The 18,331-nt window shown below is 42.9% G+C and overlaps 1 protein-coding gene across 2 annotated transcripts; it reads left to right on the plus strand.

Annotated features, from left to right (window-relative positions):
* Nucleotides 1-38: 38 nt before the first annotated feature.
* On the plus strand, nucleotides 39-17,461 carry RGS10 (regulator of G protein signaling 10). 2 transcript variants are annotated; one of them, XM_042818583.1, is made up of 5 exons: nucleotides 39-120; nucleotides 4,899-5,017; nucleotides 6,399-6,485; nucleotides 11,146-11,289; nucleotides 14,414-17,461. In XM_042818583.1, the coding sequence occupies exons 1-5, from the start codon at nucleotides 72-74 to the stop codon at nucleotides 14,558-14,560; spliced, it is 546 nt and encodes a 181-aa protein (XP_042674517.1). In that variant the 5' UTR covers nucleotides 39-71; the 3' UTR covers nucleotides 14,561-17,461. The 2 variants fall into 2 exon arrangements, with proteins under 2 accessions (XP_042674517.1, XP_042674518.1); XM_042818584.1 differs by lacking the exon at nucleotides 39-120 and adding an exon at nucleotides 4,451-4,757.
* The last annotated feature ends 870 nt before the right edge of the window (nucleotides 17,462-18,331 follow it).

The raw sequence follows: 18,331 nt of genomic DNA on the forward strand, positions 1-18,331 counted from the left end.
CGGTCGGGGCGGGGCAGGCGCGGCCGCCCTCCAGCTCCGGGCAGCGCGGGGCCGCGCGGCCGCCCCGAGAGATGTTCAACCGCGCCGTGAGCCGCCTCAGCAGGAAGCGCCCGCCGTCAGGTAAGCGCGGAGAGCGATCCGGAGCCTCGCGGGCCGTCGCGCCCGGGCCCGGAAAGCGCGAGCGGGCGGGGCCGGAGCGCTTCCCGCCGGTGGGCGCCGTGAGAGAGCGGGCGGCCCCGCCGAACGCGGGCCGAGCGGGGCTTCGCGAGCACGGAGCGGGACCTCGTCTGAGGCGGCGCGGTCGGGAGGGCTCGGGCGCTCCGCCTGTAGAGAGCTGCGAGCCCGCGAGGGGAGGGCGGGCTGCAAGCCGCCGGACGGCGGGGCTGGAGGGCACGAAGCGGGGATCTGCCGGGGAACGGCGGGCGTGCGGGCGGCAGCCGCGGTCTTTCCAAGAAAAGCCGAACGCGGCGTTTGTCAGCGTGGCGGTGATCCGAGGGACGCGCCTGGCGAGCGCTCCCAGAGATGCTCCAAAAGCAGAGCGTCCCCTTCGCTTCCTTCCTTATAGTTAAAAGTGGAATCCGGCTGTCGAAAGAGGACGTTGGGCCGCGCCGCGCCTCGCCTCGCCGTGCAGGACCCGCCCGCAGCCGGCTCGTGGAGCAGCTCGCCCTCGGCGGGCGCCTGGCCGGGCTGCCTTGTGTTTCATAAGTTGGGATCATTAATTCCAGACTGACGGCCGCAGCTGGTAGGACTGCGGTGAGCACAGGAGAAGACGTGGTGCCGAGGGGTTTTAACGAGTAACGAAGGTCTCAGCTTCGTGAAGCATCCCGGTGAAAAGGGAGAGAAGCACGCGTGGTGCGTACGGGAGTTCTTCTGGAAGGCTGTGAGACGCTGAGAAGCGTTCTCCCCATGTTGTACAGCTAACGCGTGGTGCTCGTGGCGCTTCTGTCGTGCGGTGTGCCCGCAGCCCTGCCGCGGGGCCCGTTGCAGCAGGCAGGTGTGCGCCGCACGCTGTGGTGCTGCTGCTCGGAAGCTGGCACGGCGCGCGGTGCTCGTGCAGGGCAGCGCCCCGGCTCAGCTGTGTCTCCGCATCTCCAGCGGTTTGGGTTTCCACGTGTTTTGTTGTTGAAAGCCAGGGCCAGAGCTGTGAGTTCATGTCGTGAGTCGCATATTTTCCTGCCTGCGTTTGATGAATGCAGCTGCTGGCCGTTTTTGATGCTCTGTTTCAACTGGCAGTTGCAGTGTTGTTAGCGCTGCACTTGGCGTTACATCTGCCCCTTACAATGAGCCTTTATCCGCAGCTTAATGTGACAGTATTGTTGTGTGATAGGGAAAAACTGCTTCTGTCAGATTCTTCCCTGACGTAGCTGTCCGGCTGACTGCCTGCTTGCTAGCTTAGCGTGGGCTTCTTCTCTAAACTAGCAGTGCGGTTAAGATAAGCACTTTATCATTTGCTGTGTTGGTGCAGCAGCTGGCTGTTGTGCACAGCAGAATGGCTGGATGCTCGGTGCAAAGTTTGCTTTGGCGGAGGCTGAGCTGTGTTCTTCATGTGGTTGGCTGGCTTTCTGCTTCTTAGTTTCTCATCTGTTTAACAGACAGTGAGTGTTTTCCTATGGCATTAAGAAACAAGGAATGCAGTCAGTGCATTTGTTTATCACGTGCATTCCAGTTCTCAGTAACAGCAGTGCCAGCCTCTCTCACCTGAGTGGCCGTGCTAACATGTGCTGTTGGGATATTAAATATTGGCATTGAGCTCATTATTCTGTGTGTGCATCGTGTCATGTTATCATCAGATGATGTTAGCAGAAGAAAGTTATCTGCATAAAAGCTGTCCTTCAGAGGAGGTATCATTTTTAAGGTAATTTAGTAAAACCTTATGAACGTGGCAATTATTGTGGGGAAAACCTTTCCTTCATCCTCTAAAGTCTTAAAAAATTTTAGAAATAATGCATTAAATTTTCTAAATGAAACTCGTATGTGGAGCGGGGAAACGATCCTAGCTGGGCTATGCTTCTGTATTCTAAACTTCATTTGATGGGGTGTAATAAAATCTCCAGCACTTCTAATATGTTTATAAACATCTCAAGGTGTTTCCTCCTGTCACGAGCCATGTGCAGCCTGCTTCGGACTGTGCTGAAGGGAAAAGGATGTTGCTGTTTTCAGTGGTGCTCAGCCTGAGGGGAGCGCTTGGGCTGCTTGTGCTGTGGCCTGGTGGCTGCCGGCGGTGTGTTGGGCTGGGCTGTTGGGGGTGGGCTGATGGCACGTGTCCCTGGGGCTGCACACAGCGCTGTGCTGAGGAGCTGCCTGCATTGATGCCCCAGGCAGGGAACGAGCAAAGGGATCGCAGCCCATGAGCAGCACAGCAGGGCTCTGGGGTTGCACGGAGCTCGTTAGGTGAGAGTGCAGACTGAGAAACAGCATCCTGTAGATAAGAGCTCGGTGGAAAGGGTGTTGTGGAGGCCCTTCCTTTCAGAGCCTAAATTTTCTCTGCTGAAGCTGGAGGAGGTGGTAGAAGTGGAGAAGATCACAGGTTTTGGGTAAAGATGATGGGGGAACGTAAGCGGGTGGGGTTGGGTTGTGCTGTATGAGCTGGGAGTGAGAGTGGTTGAGGGAAATAGAGAGCTGCCTTGGTCAGATGAGAAAAGAGGGAGAGCAGCCAGAGGAAAGCAGGCCAGCAGTGTCCTGGGTGCATGAGAGCACTTGCTCCAGCCTCCTGACCAGAAAATGTTTTGAGGTTCTCATGGCATGCTTCCCTGCGTTGCATTGGCTCACTGGAATACATGTTTTTCCAATGGGTTAGTCATCATTAAAAGCTGCCTAAATATCGGCTGGAAAGGGAACACTAGAAACAAAACCCCACTCCTGCACATTCCATGCTAAATTACATATTTAATAAAGGAATGGCCTGGTTCTTCAGGCTGTCAGCACCTGTGCACGGTGCTGCCATGCTGGTTGCAGGTGAGAGTGACTGTAAGAGGAGCCAGCTGTGTGCTGCTCAATGTCCTCACTGTTCTCACCGAGATGTCACAGGTTTTACAACTGATGCACAGATACTTCGAGTCACATTCCTAAAATGAATTCTGCAAGTGATAATCGAGAACCACATTCTTTTGCTTGAGGGAGGGTGAAACTGAGGAGCAGGTAATTCACTGTGCCGTTGTGTCGTGTTCTAAGCCTGCTGTGGTGGGTTAGGGATAACCCTCAGGGCCTGACCTCCAAGCGTTAGCCAGTGGGCTCTGGGTGGGTGAGCAGTTGCTTTTCCTATGCAGGGCTGTAGGTACTTGCTGCTTCAGAGGCAGATCTGCTTCAGCTCTTACCTGCAGGATAAGCCTCTTTGGCTTGTATCCTGAACCTTTGTATGCAGGCGTGGAGACTTGCAGTCACGTCGGAAATTCCTGATCGGAGTCGTAAACGTATCATAGAAGGAGACTGTGACTGACAAAGAGGAGACAGGATCTGCACGTGAGATGTTTATCTTGCAGTGCCCATGAGCTCAGTTGTTGTATATGCATGTATATGTATTGACTTGGGGTTTGCGTGTAGATTTCAGTGTTAGGGGCAGGGACGTAGGCTCTGTGCCTCCAGAAAGATTCCCTCTTTTGCAGCTTTGTAATTTCTCTCGTATGGAATCCTATCGAGTGGAAATGGGAGATTTTAGTTCATTGAAAACAGTGGTCCTTCTTGCAGTTAGGAAGAGATTCTCCAGGTCTCAGTACGGCTTTGCTGAACTGCCAGTATTCTGTAGGGTTTTAAGCATAGCTACCAGCTGAAAAGGACATCTGATAGTATAGCTCTGCATAGATAGCTCTTGGAGATACTTGATGAGGTTTCGTTTCAGGGGGGAGGGAGGGTTTTTATGGGAACATAAGCAGAAGTTACTAAGATCTTTATTTCCAGTAAGCTGGTAGGAAGAAATAAAGGGGTGATGAAAACAAATGGCAGCTGTACTGATTACCGTCGGAGCTTTATGCATCTGTTTGGTGTGTGGGAATCCCAAATAGTGACTGATTCTTCGTGGCCTGCACTTCTGCTGCCTTCCACAGACACTGCGAGTGTAAGAGGAAAGAAGGCCAAGCTCTTTGTGTGTATTTTAGAGTTTTTCAGATCAGCAGTAAAATTCCTGGAGTCTTCCCAAGTAATAGGTCTTCTGATGCGTAGCCAGCAAACAACTTTTTGGCATCGCCAGCCTTGAATGTGATGTACTTTCTATCCCTGGGATAGAAATATGCAGAAGTGCGTGCTGTCTGCCCTGGCTGGGTGCTGCCTGGCTGACGGAGAAGTTGTGGGTTCAGCCCAGCTCACCTTAAAAAAACAGAATTTCAGGGGACTTGAAAAGAAAGAAGCAAACAGAGCAGCCACTCAGCTACTGCGTGCCCACGTGCAGGTTGACTCAGCTGGAATGAAGCTCTTCTGTCAGCTGTCTTTCCTCCCATTAGAGTAAGTTAACGTGTTAGACTTGTTCTCTCAACAAAGCATTGTGTTTCTTTCTCATTTTGTTTCTTGCCATTCCCTTGCAGTGATTCTTTTCTTAAAAATGAATTTAATGCGTGTGGCTGACCAGGATTTGATTATACGGCCGATGTCACTGCCTGCAGAACAAGGCACACGATGCTTTTGCTGGCCAGACTGCGGTCATTGTGTTCCGCGTGCAAAAGGTGCTTGAACCCTCCAAAGCAGTGAGGGTGCCCACTGATGTGCTCATGAATCATCTGGCTGCGAGACCTTTTTCCCTCTTCAGATGCAAAGAAGAATTCCAATACGTGCGTGTGTTTATTTTCAGTTTTATGGTGTTTTCTTTAAAGAGAGCAGCTGTAATCCGAAGGCGCACAGGGGAGCGGGGAAGAAATGCCTGTGGTATTAATCACCTCTAACAAAGATGGTGCTTTTCTCCATTTTTCCAGAGATAAATGACAGCGAGGGTCACCCAAGCAGCAGCCGCCAGAGCTTGAAAGGAACCTCAGAATGGGCTACATCACTGGAGAACCTCCTTGAAGATCCAGAAGGAGTTAAACGATTTAGGGTTGCTATATTACCTATGAATATTTACATACGCTAACATTAGGATTTAAAGAGGAATGAGCCTCAACGCAAACGGTGCAGATGTGCAGTGCTGTAGGTACAGCTTGCAGCCTTGTCATTACATCCCCTGAGCAGGGGTGGCACAGGTACAGCTGTGGCATTTGCTGAGCTGCTGCTGTGGTGAATTGCTTGCTCTTGTGAGGCGTACAGAAGATGTTTGGTCGCATCTTTCTAATTGGATCAGTCAGCTATTGCACAGATTAACAAGTTACTGATAGATAAACCACAACCCTGGAGCAATTGATCTCTCTTGCCAAGCACTGTTAGTTACTGAGGACCAGTCCCACACTCTGTTCCAGTGTGTTGCCCTTACTTAAGCAGCTACAAACTGTCCCTGAGCCTGACTGCTCTGTGGAGCTCTGATGTGTGCAGCAGCAGCTGTACTGAATAAAGAAAATCCCTTTAATTTGGCTACAGACCGGGGCTCATTCAGCTTGGAATGCAGCCTTAATGTGGCCTTTTTGCCAAAGTCAGGGGGATCAGCTGTGTGAATAAGGACCAGCGGTCAAGTATGGCTTTGCTGGACCGAGCACTGATAAAAAGCCCGGGATAAAATTATTTCATCTCACACTGGTTTGAAAAGCAATTAAATCAGAATTACAAAGCACTGCAATTACTGTGATTTAGAATTCTTATAAAAATTTCTCAGCGCCGTTTAGTTTTTCGCATTGCTTAATCTCTATTTTCTAACTCTGAAAACTGAAAGTCTTGGAGCCATAAATATTTCAGTGGCTGCTTTTTATATATTAATTTAATGCACTTTTCCCCTCTGATTTTAAAATATGCTGTGCTTTTGGGGGATGTGCTTTGTCTAAACACTGTTTAGAGACTGCAAATACATCTTCTGCTTTAGTTGCTTGAGTAAATTTATTGCCTCTGGTTTTCATATTTGGAAACCGCTGTTTCTAGAGATTTTACTCATTAGTAAATCAGACACAGACAGAACAGGAATCTCAAGTGAGCTGTTGCTCTCGTTAAAATAGATCACTGTACTCACCTGCTAATGAATTTATACATTTTCAGATTTCCTTTTACTAAAAAATTACTCATGTTACTTAAGGCAGATGGAGGAAGCCTTCCTGTGAGTTACTGATAAGCTCTGAGGCAGAGCTTCTCCTGGAATGTGCTTTTAAAGAGCTGAAAATGCTGTTTGTTGGTGGTTTGATGCACTGTGCAGTGGTTTTGTTACCCAGTGTTACGGAAACTCGTGCCATGATAAAACCAGCCACAAGCAGCATCTTGTTTGAATAGCTGTAACAGGAAGAGAGAAAAACAATGGAGGAATTGGGTTCTAACATCTGTTGACTTTTCTTTTTCCCTAGGAGTTCTTAAAGAAAGAATTCAGCGAAGAAAATGTTTTGTTCTGGTTAGCGTGTGAAGAATTTAAGAAAACACAGGGAAAAAAACAGGTATGCTTCCTAAATAAATTCTACTCATCTGCAAGGGCTCTGTAGCAGAGATGGAGGTTGCTGAACGTGCTTCTTACGAGTGCAGATACACGTATTTGAAGGAATGGCACTGAAATTGTCCTGCTGGAATTGTTTGGAAACAAAGTTGGTTTTATTTCAAATCGAAACAAAATGCTGAAGTTGTCAAGTTTCCCGTTAGGAAAACTGAACATTTCATTGTTGCTTTGGAATAGCAAGAGGTTGAATTCAGTAACACTGCATCATGCTTAAAGATGTCTAATTTACAACGTTGTAAAGCCTGATGGCTGTTGCATGAAAATATACAACACTGCTCTTAATACAGAAATGTAAAAACAAGAAAGAGCACAAACTGTTTTACAATACCAAAATGGAATGCTTTCTCAAATTACCAAAGCAAAAGGAAGTGAAGAACCATTTAGATTTTGTTTAAATATTTATTCACAGGGACATATGACCACAGAACATTTACATTTTAGTGAAAGCTGTAGTTTTCTAGTAACAAATGTTACATTGGAGATGTTTTAACTGTCCACTGCAGTCACTTTTTTCCACTGCGAGGATCTCTGCGTACATTAGTTCCAGCAGGAGCACAGATTCTGCTTTCAGTTCTGCTTTGAAGCCTGGAGGGTCAGGCCTAAGATATGTTCCATGTTTTGTTTCTAAAAAGGTTTTGGAGATTTTTTTTATTATCTTTTTTTTTTTTTTAATCAGGGCAGATTTTTATTGGCTTTTATTTTTTGTACATCACACAATGTCCTTGCCAAGGGGTATGAAGCTGTCAGAGTGGATTTTAAAATGAAAATGGAAGATCCTCTTGTAAGGTTCCACATTTTGCAAATGGATTGTAATAGTATTTTCCCTTGCTAAATCGTTTCCATCTTTTCAGCTATTACAGGATCGTAGATGCCAGTATAGCAAATGGTAAACTGCCATATGCAGATAGTAGCTTAGCAAGTACTTGAATGCATTGTCAAATGAATGGGCAGAGACTTGATTCCTTTCCATTCAGCTTAATTAATCAGTACTAATCATTGCAGTGTACAGCAAATAATGATTGGAGTCTGGTATGGCAAAACTATTACAAGCAGGTGTAATAAATGTGCTTTGGAATGACACAGACTCGCAAGAAGTTTTTGTAGCTGTTGTTTACAGGTGGCAATGATTAGATAACTTACATGGCTAGAAAAAGCACTGTAAGTACAAATCCTAGCACTGTTTATGAGAGCAGTAAGCTTGAATGCATTTCTGAAAGTGACTTGCAGAAATTGCTTTGTATCCATCTTATGAGGGCTAAGTATTCTGAAAACAGCTCACCTATTTTTATAACCTGCTTCTCATTAGAAGTGGCTTACCGCAGAAGCTAGCTCACATAAGCTCAGATTTTGGTCAGATGAAGCAGATTTCAGTTTAACCTGGATTAAATCAGTTCTATTTTTGAAGCATAAAATAAACTCTGCATTACTTGACAAGAACATGTTTTTTTTTCTTAGTCTTGGAACTTGCACAAAGATCAGTGCATTAATAATCTGTTGTGCCTCGTGCTCTTGCTGTCCCTGCTATGCACTTTGGATTTGCACAGGCTGTGTCCCAGTGAGGTGCTGGGCTCAGTGAGTGAGAGTGAATGTGAGCCATTGTGCAGCCTGGATTGCTTGACAGGGAACCAGAGGGAGTGCTGGCAAGGAGTAGCTTGGCTCTTGACTGTTGTATTGGCTCTAGACTAGTGATAGGAACTCAGAAGAAGGTGGGAGTGGGGGTCAGACCATACCATTCCGTGTTGGTTTTCCCGTTCTGGCGAGCTAATACAAAATGCATGCATATTTCAGAATTCAGGGGAGATTTTCATTATCTGCAGCCAGGCAGCAGTACTTGCCTAGGCAAGTCTTTGGGTGAACTGCATTCAGCCTGCTGTAGTGTGGAAGCACAAACTGTTACTCTCAGCTCAGGAAATATCTCTGTAATTCACAGGGAAAAGAAAAAAAACTTCTTGTTTTCTTCAGTTAAAATGGAAATGTAAATTTTAGTGAAGACTGGGGAGGAATTATGCCAAGTTTACTTGTAAATAGCAAGCTCTGCTGCCACCAATATGATCCTCATTTTAGGACACGTTTAATTATTGAAACAGGAGTGGTGGCAATAAATGAATGATGTTTAAATATTTTATTTGGGTTAGTCACGTGCTTGTTGCATTTGTGATTGTTAACAAAACAAAAAACATGTCCATTGCACTACGTTTCTTCTCTTGCAACTGGGCTTTAAAAATTACATTTCCTATAATGAATCTTTTCAAATATTGCAGAAATTCACCTAAATACATCAAGAAGTTTTGTGGAGGCCATCAGAACAAATACGAATGTTGGACTTTATGATGTTGAAGGTCTTTTCCAACCTAAATGTTTCTACGATTCTATTCATATCCAGCAGTTCCTTCTGCTGCTACTTGTGTGGAATGTGGCAGCAGTTGTACAGGACTGGGTCACACTACACAGCTGCTAATGGCTGGAGTCTGTTCTGACGAGTTCTGGGACTTCCATCCACCTCATTTGGGAACCGCATGTGCTTGAGAGCTGAATTTGACCTTGAGAAAGGAAGTGGGAAATAACGTCGCATCCATTTGGATATTGAAGGGGGTTTCTGTAGACAGTACTTTGTTTTCCAAATGGGTCCTGGCATGGATGCTGGGGCAAGCACACGGTTTTAAGTGGGAACTGCCAGAATGCCTTAATAGCCACCTGTGAGGAAGGTCCCAGCCTAAGTGTTTATAATTCAGAGTAAAGTCCTCTGTGTGGAGGCATTAATTTCAGGCTAATGCAGAACAAAGAATTCCACCCATTGAACTGGTAACATTACTTTCTCCTCTGCTTGAACCTGGCTTTCCCTGAGTGTCATTTGGGGAATGTAGAAACCTACTGGCAGCTTTAACTGTAAATTCATTTATTTTTCTAGTCTTTGTTAAACTGATGCTTGACTGCTGGAACATAGATGTAGCTTAACAGTTGTTCCACGGGAAGCAGAACCTGTAGAGCTCAGTTGTGCACTACCATGTTTCTGCAGTACTGTAATGTTTCAGCTCTCCCGTGCCTCTCCAGTGACATCAGTCCTCTCCACCACAGTGCTTTCACTTCCTTCCTTTGTCACTCTTCCTCACAAAATCCAGAAATCCACCCCATTTCACCAGCCTCCCACACAGTCTCCTTGTTCCCCCCATGTTCTCTAACTTCCTCACAGTACTTCTCTTTTCTCTCACGTTTCTCTTCAGGCCTTTCTTTGCTCTTTCTCTGTGGTGCTCACCTAGCTGAAGTTAAAAAGGCCACACTTCTGATCTATTAATTGCTCATTTAGAACAGACCTGGTTTACCCAGTGTCCCCTGATCTGTGAAACTGACAAGATCAAGGACTTTTATAAAGCAATTAATTGTGACCTAGTGCACCTGAGATAAAATAATGCATTCACCAGGTGAACAATCTGTTCTAAGAAGGAGTCCTGAAAAATGTGTCCGTTTTCAGCAGAAAGAGAGTTAACTCTTAAGCATTACAAATTGTCAAACACGTGTTGCTTTTCTTCTAATTATCACCAAATGTTGATTCTCAGCTGTAAAACATTAAAGAAATTCCACGACTTGTTCATGGGCAAGGGCTTAAGCGCTTCCTTCTTCAAGCTCACTTCCTGCCAAAGATAGTCCTTTACTTCCTGCTGCCTAGAGACAGTCGCGTGCTAAATGTAATGGGGATTACTGATAGGTACCTACTGCTAATTATCGTACTGCACCTGCTGTTCAGCAGGCTTTGCTTTCAGCATGCAGAACTCAGAATGCTGCAGCAAGGCTTATTTGGCAGTATTCTTCCTGGCTTTCTCTTATCTGATGGGCTTGCATTTAATTTCAAAGGATTTTGGCAACTTGTAGATTGCTTTGAACTTTAGGGATAATGGTAGTTATGGTCAAAATGTTATCAGTTACTGATTTAGCAAGAGAAGACTGCTGAAATCAGGGCAGACTGCTTTATGCAAGTAACACCTACCCGTATTTATCAGCTTTCAGGGCCTCTTAGGAGTCTTCTCTTTACTGTTGGCCAAAAAATAGTTGTGTTTCTTTTGATCTTGTACACTGTGTTGCATGTGAACTGCCCTGAAGTAAAAACACAGTCATGGCAATGCATGTAAGCTGTATTACAAGGTTATCTAGAAGCAGCATGCATTATGTACTAATTTGCTTAGTTTTGCCTAGCAGTGAGAGTAAGTTTCCACAGTATGGTTTTTCCCTCCAGGTTTTTGCACATCCCAATTATCTGCTAATAAAAATATTTTTTTAAGTAATGAAGACAGGGCCTCATTGGTAATTATGTGCAATTTTACACTGATTAACACGATTTTAGCCAGATTTCAACATCACAGCTGCTGTTTAACTTAAGTGCTGAATACCTCCACCTTCCACTAGTGTCAGGGCAGGAGTTGGCATGCAGAGAGGTTTTTCTCCAGTACAAATAGGTATGTACTTCTGTTTTGTTTCCTTCTAAACTCAGGCTGTTTTGTTTTTAAGATGTGAATCTCAATAAGTAAGGTACAGTACGCAATGAAAGTTTAACAAATATGGTGAATATTTCCATAGTTCATAATTCTTTAAATAAATGTGTCCTTTTGCAGATGCGAGAGAAAGCAAAAGAAATATACATGACTTTCCTGTCAAGTAAAGCTTCCTCCCAGGTCAATGTTGAAGGGCAGTCGCGTTTGAACGAGACAATTTTGGAGACACCTCATCCTCTAATGTTTCAGAAGCTGCAGGATCAGGTAAAGATTTCTTCTACTTGCATATGCCTTAGCTATTGTCTGCTTTTAATGGACGCTGGTTTAATCACAATTTGATATAGGAAAGTTAGGATTCTGCCTACTGCTGCCACCAGTGACATGGATTGAATTAGCAATTTGGCTCCTAGGTTGAAACGAAAATCAGTAGGCATGGAATTGATTCCCTTCCTTTGTAGAGTTGCCAACACAGACAGCGTGCCTCAGGTCTTGGTAGGGTCCGTTGGCAAGGGGACTCAGTGCAGCCACGTGAATTGCATTCAGGACTTTCCTGGAAAAGTGGATGAAATTCGTTCCTGGGTTCTTCTGCCGGTAGCTTGAGAATCACCCAGTGACTGTGCCTGCGTTTTCCTGTGTATTCTCTTGTGCTGAGTCACAGCTGATGTTTGTTTCTGTAGTTGCCACTGGTTTCCTTGAGAGCTCAAGATTCTTCTCTTTGCTTTGTTTTGGTATTTATATTGATGTGAATATAATGAAATTTTCTGAAAAGCCTCCTCTTCTGAAACACACAAAGCTTAGAAGAGGAGTTGGCATCTGCTTTGTATTTTCCTACAGAACTTGGGAGGTCTGGTAGAAATTGTATTGTATTGCAGGTGGTAAATTTTCTTAGTTGTTAGCTTACTTTAAATCACAGGTTGTGAAGTGAGTTGTTCTTATCTGCAGCTTTCCAGCACTTGCACTGTTTTTAATTACTGTACCATCAGGACTACCTGATGTTCCATTTGGCTCTTTGTTACTTTTTGGGGGCTTTTTTGTGGAGAAACGGTACCCTGATTTCAACATTGGGCACTGATGGTGTTAGCAGGGTGCTGGCTCTGTCACTAAAGTGATCGACTGACCGAGGAGGAGGACCGAAGTAGAAGTGAGGGAGGATCAAAGGCTGCTGTTTTCCAGGCAGATTCCTAGTCATTAGCAGTGGAAATGTCTGCAGCTCAATTTCTACGTAAAAAAGCAACATTTTTCATGGAAGAACTTCTGACTTGGGAAAAGGGAGAGATAGTACTCTGGCAAGTCTAAGCACTGCAGACCAGGCTAAGTGATTACATGATTATGAGTGTGGCTGGACAGGCTACCAGAGTTAGAATGTTTTCCAGCTTTACGAATGAATGTGCGTGTCAGCAGCCAGGGGTTAGTCAGCTCAGGACTGAAAGTATGCTAGCCCAGTGATAGAAGAGCCCCACTAGTGTGGGAAATGTGAAAACCAGAATGCAGAACACTTGGACTGTTGCAGGTTTCCAGTGCATGAAGCTTCTGGTTTTTGCTGTTAGATGACAGTTCAGGAAGAGTTATGTTATTCTCTTGTTTTTGATTCCTGTGAAGTTATGTGTGTGTATAAATATATACATATATATACGTATGTACACACATGAAATGTGATCTCTGAAGAACTACTGTCAACTACTACAGGCAGTGTATGAAGTATAAAAAGCCAGAATGTAGAAGCTCTGACTTTTCATCTGGAGCTCGTTTGGTTTCTGACATGGATGGTAACCAGCACTTCGGTTCTCCTGCAGACCTAGTGATTTAAATGGGTGTTGCTTCTGTTTGCAGCAGGGTAGCCTTGAATGTACAGCTTGGAGGCTGTTGTTGCTTCTGAATGGTGTTGAAGTGGTTCGTAGAAATGCGTAGATGTCAAAATACTTGCAGGGTAGATGTGCCTGCTCTACAGAGGTGATGACAGCAAGGGAGGAAACAGAGAATTCAGCTTTTGCTGAATATGTGTGGTTATAAAATCTTATCTGTTCTGTGTATTTGCCTTACCAGTTCTAGGGGTATTCAGAGAAGATCTTGATCCTGCAGTGCTCTTGCTGACTTAGGACATTTTAACAGACAGTGTCTTCCTCACAAATTTTTTTTCCTGCAAGCCGATTTGATAAACATAAATATTTAGCCATCCCTAGGCTAAATATCTATGGAATTGAGCCAGCTCTAGGAATTGTAATGCGACCTCGTTTATCTTTATTAATTTAGGTCAATATCAAGGTGTTTTGGGATCATTTTTCAGTCTTCAAGACTGCCACAGTTTGAAATGTAAACTTAAATATTTGAATAGATAAACAAGTCATGGTTAGTGAAGTATTTTTTGTCCTTTATTTTGGATGGAGCATGTTCCAGGACTGACAGGAAAAGTAAAGTTCTGTTTGCTTGTCTCTGTGTCTGTTCAAGTTCCTTGAGGATGTGGGGGGAAAAATAAAAAATGTCATTTGAGATTTATTTTTCCTTTCAAACAATTGTATTATCCAGTTGTACTTTCAGCTAGAAACGAGGCCTGTAAAGGTAAATCTCCAGTTATCCATGCGTAATTTATCCAAACATGCAGGCCAGAATCCAGAAATTCCTCCTGGAAATTTGGTTACTTTGGGACAATAAAATGTAGTGAGTCATGAATGATGGCTCAGGGAGGCAAAGTGTAGACTTCACTGTTGCCTTGGTTATAGTTTTGAGGTTTTCTTTTTTTCTTCCCTGTTGTTTTAAGACCAAGCAAAATATAGCGCCAATTTTAGCACTGACCAGATTCCATCCTCTTCTCCAAAGCCTTTTTTTTTTTTCCTAGAAAACTCCAAATGAGTTCTATCTTTTTTGTCTGAAATAGGTGCAAATAGAAGAGAAAGCAGATGCATGGGCCTGAACTTGGGCCCTGAAAGAAAAAAGCTGTTTTCAGGCTGTGCTTCCAGGCTGGATGTATGCTGGCTGTAGAAAGATGGGCAGGTTTTCAATTCTCTCAGTGCTCTGCATGTGTAACGGACTAATGCAGTTAGAACAGTACATAAAAGATACCTGTCTTTCTTCAGCTCTGCTTCATTCCTCTGGATAGGTTTTCAGTTGGCTGTCATGAAAACTGTAATCTGATTCTTAAACTAATCCAGACATTATTGCAAAGCAGTGACTGTGGAACCTACAGTCTTGTTTGTTCCGTGCAGTCAGTGTCATGACTTTAGTAACTGCAGTACTAGCTTTACTAACAGAACAACAACAAAGTAAATTCATATACTGTCCTTTTAATTTAAAATGTAGTTTTAATGAGTTTAGTTTTTTAGTAAAATGTAGTTAGTTTTTTTAGTAAAATGTAGTTTTAATTGTTTTTTGTATTTTTATCTCCTCTCACCAGATATTCAATCTCATGAAATACGACAGCTACAGCCGCTTCTTAAAGTCAGACATATTCCTAAACCATAAGAAGTCCGAGGAGCAAGAGGAGAATTCATCAGAAGCTCAGACTGCAGCTAAAAGAGCATCGAGAATTTACAACACATGATACAATGGGTCTCATTAGGAGAGGCAATATAATAATTACATTACACTCAGGAACAGTCTAGGTTTATAAGCAGTTGCATTTAGGGCTTGAAAAGTTCCAAACCTTTTTAGGAAATACTTACCTTCTTAATTGCTTGAATGACTAATTGTTTTTGCAAGACAGCAAGTAACCAAGCACCTATCGAAAGACTGTTTCCTAGCTAAAAGGCTGAGCTATTCCTCCACAGTATGAATTGCATTCAATATTTCATAAGTTGAGCTTTCAATTTTTTATTTTTTTTTATTTTTTTTTTTTTGTGGAGCATCGTGATGCAAAGAAACGGGAGGTAGGAGGTAGGGTCTTTTGTCATCCATGTGAGGTTGTTGTTGTTTTTAAATGTTTGCCTTCCGTTTCTTATTTGTGCCTGGCTTTTACTTTCCATGTTGTTGGGAGCAACTGTTGAGGAGTATGTTTTAAGTTATTTTGTGAATGAATCGTTCATAGGAAACCAAAATTGAGGGACAGCATCTTTTAGGGTTAGGATCAATAGAATCCAATCTGACTCCTCTCTTAAAATGTCACTTTTTCTTTCAAAGAGATAGATGCTTTGCTTTGCCTTTAGTTACAAATCATAACAATTTCCTGGTCATGATTTTCATTTCTGTTTTTCTTAAATTCCTACACTGTTTTTGCTGTAGACAATCCTTCTTCACAGAATGGAACCTATGCTACCTTTGGAACCAAAGTTCTTAAATAGATGGAATCTCTGAGAAACTCCTAACAGCCATTGGGAAATTTGACAGTTGAGATCCCACTTCGGATACTCCCAGTTCAGCACGTCCTGCATGTCAGCTCAGTTGTCTGTCACATCAGCATCAGGTGCCAGTACTAGAAAGCAGCTGTGTTTTCCTAGCCACCTCAGTCCTGCAGTGTGACAACAGTCATTCTCCAGAGGGCCAGCCAACAAGTCTGACTTGGTTTTATTAAAATCTTTCTACTAAAGTCAACTTGCCAGTGTTACTAAATTGCAATTACAATTGGAAAAGCAGAAATAGCTACAAGCTGTATTTATGAGTGTAAATGTATAGACTATCTCTGTTTCACTTTCATTATTTACTCTTTCATTTTTTGCACTGCTTGTCTTGATCTTCTGTTTATGTACTGGCTAGTCAGATTGCACAGTTAGGTTTTCATATAGTTTTGTTATTTTTGTTGGGAAGATTGTAAATGTCACACATTGCTTTCACTATCAGTGTTTTTAAAACTAGGTTTGGGCTGTAGATTTTGAGGATACAGATTCTTTTCATGGACTTGATTATGACTTCGCTTAACTCTGTTCCATTCTTGAAGGTTATGTGTAATGAAAATGGTTTCTGGGGGTCTGTCTCATGTTTAAGAGCAGGAATGGAACTTCTGATTCTTCTCAGAGCTAAACAGCCTGTTCATTCTTAGGAAATTAAATTTTAAAAAGGAAATGATAGAACTCCCCCTATATGCACGTTTTAAGATGAAAATTGCATAAAAATTACCTTTTATGCTCCCAGAGGATTTAAAAGTGAAGTCATACTCTTGCTTCGGGCACTTTCAGTGTTGTCTGTTCTCATACTTCTGTTGTATTTCAATGTTTTGCTGAATAGGAATGAAGTGAGTATGTGCATGGATCCTTTGTTTTAATGCAGCTTAGGAACTGCAACTGTCCAGTTCTGGACTTGCCAACTATTTGTAATCTCAGGATCACCTCTTTTGAAAATTGACTATCACGATGAACTCTTAACCCCTTCCACTGCAAGGGATGGAACTTCTGATGCAATTAAGTCCTTGGGAGTGGGCTGCTCAAACACATTTAGGAGCTAAGATTTGTCTCTTCCCAGTAATTATGGCAGAAGTCTGTGTGATGTAGGAAAATGTAGGGTGGGGACCTTCATAGGGAAAGTGCAGAATGAATTCTCACCACATTCATCACAGGGATGTGCAGGAGATTCATTTTAAATCATATTGATTTTAAAAATGCACAATTAACAGAGAAAAGTCTTTGACGACCAAGTTTTAAAATAATAACAATAAATTAAACCAGAGGTTGTATGAACAATGGTAGGGCATCAAGAGAACATACGTGTATGTAACTGCTCATAAACAGCTCTTTCCTTTGCAATACGTTCACTTTCATGTACTGTATTATTTGCTTGGTAACAGCAAATGCTATGTGGGAGCAGACACAAAGGTGCTCTATTCTGCTACCAGCCAAAAGCTACGCTAATATAAGTGAGTTTTTTTAGCAGCACTCCAATGCCTGTGATGTTTATTTCAGTGTCTGTGATGTTTTAAAGATAATATACCTAAATCCACAAAACTCTTAATCTTTGTATTTCTCTTTTGCCTCAGCAGTGAAAAGTTTGTTGCCCATTGTCTGTCTTTCCAAGAGTTGTGGTGTCCCACTGTGGGGTTTTTTTTTTTTTGTTAAAGAAGCAGCAACTAGAGTTGCAGAAATCAAATTTGTACTGAGTAGATGGACTATATTGCTCATTAAGAGAACAAATGGAGAAAAACAGTGCAAGCGCTGTCTGTAATTGCAGCACTTATGTACATGGAGAATGTTATTGGTTCCTGATGATGTAATCACTGATCCAACTTTGTGAAATATATGTATTTCTCAAAGAGACATATAACAAAGTGCACAGACAAAAGAAAACGCTTCACTATGAGTAAATCCTGTGTTCCAGTAATAACTGTAAACTTTGTGTTGAACCTCATGCTGTGAGTATTGATTACTGCTTTATTTAGAGGTTAAAGACAGGAAAGGTCTACTTTTATTCATAGAATTTATGCTGAAGATGTAAGCACAAAAAGCTGCCTGATCACACGTCTAAAACTCTTCCTTAATGTGTGTTTCTCTGCTAAACATTAAAATATTCTACAAGTATACTAAACCTGTGCACTGATTGCTGTTTTATTTTGAAAGCAGTTTGAGCCAAGATCAGTTCAAGCTCTATAGTTATCCCATTTTCTGCTTTCATTCTCTGTTAAACACTTGCTGATGTTCCCTTGTCCCTAGCAGAATGCTTTTTTCTCAAAAGATACAAGAGGGCGACACTGGATTCCATTTTGGGGTCAAGTGTTTCAGCATGTAGCAGAAAATCACTCAAACAGAATATGTTTGTACCTTCACCTCCTATTTATTTGTTTTTATGACATGTCTTTCTTTATGTTTGCTTCAAGTTGGATGTTGAGAGTTTTAGATAAAGACTGAAAACCCACTTGTATTTTACTGAAGGTTCAGATGGACTTAAATGAGGAGCATTTGCATCTGGGTTCAGACCCAGTTAGGTCTCTGGTACAGGGAGAGGAGAACAATCTTGTGTTTTTTTTTTTTCCCCACCCTAAAAACAGAGCAGCAAGCCTTACAAATTCAACATGTTTTGTGAGATATCATCCTGCTAGTATGCCAGAACAGTGGCTTGTGTCATAGTGTTCTTTATCCTGTCCCACAGGCAGGTCTCTTGTTTCCAATCTAGCACAGCTCACGTCCAAGGGCCTAGAGTGTTCCTTTGCTTTTAATTGCAGCTGCTAGACTGCAAGGCTGCAACTCGAGGTATCTTTACAGTGTCACCATACAAGCACACATAGCGCTTCGCGACTTCTGGTCATGGTGCAGCAGAAGCTTTGTTATAAACAAGTGGAAGATGTCTTTCATCAGTACAGCTTCACCTCATATCCTGGCTGCTTGGAGTGGCAAATCAGTTTCAGTTAGGAGCTAAAAAGTACCCAACACTAAAGTGTTTTGGATGGTGAAGG

This window comes from Centrocercus urophasianus, unplaced genomic scaffold, assembly GCF_019232065.1.
Source record: "Centrocercus urophasianus isolate 14NV4802_14NV808 unplaced genomic scaffold, USGS_Curo_1.0 seq_17, whole genome shotgun sequence".
NCBI classification, from domain to species: Eukaryota; Metazoa; Chordata; class Aves; order Galliformes; family Phasianidae; genus Centrocercus; species Centrocercus urophasianus.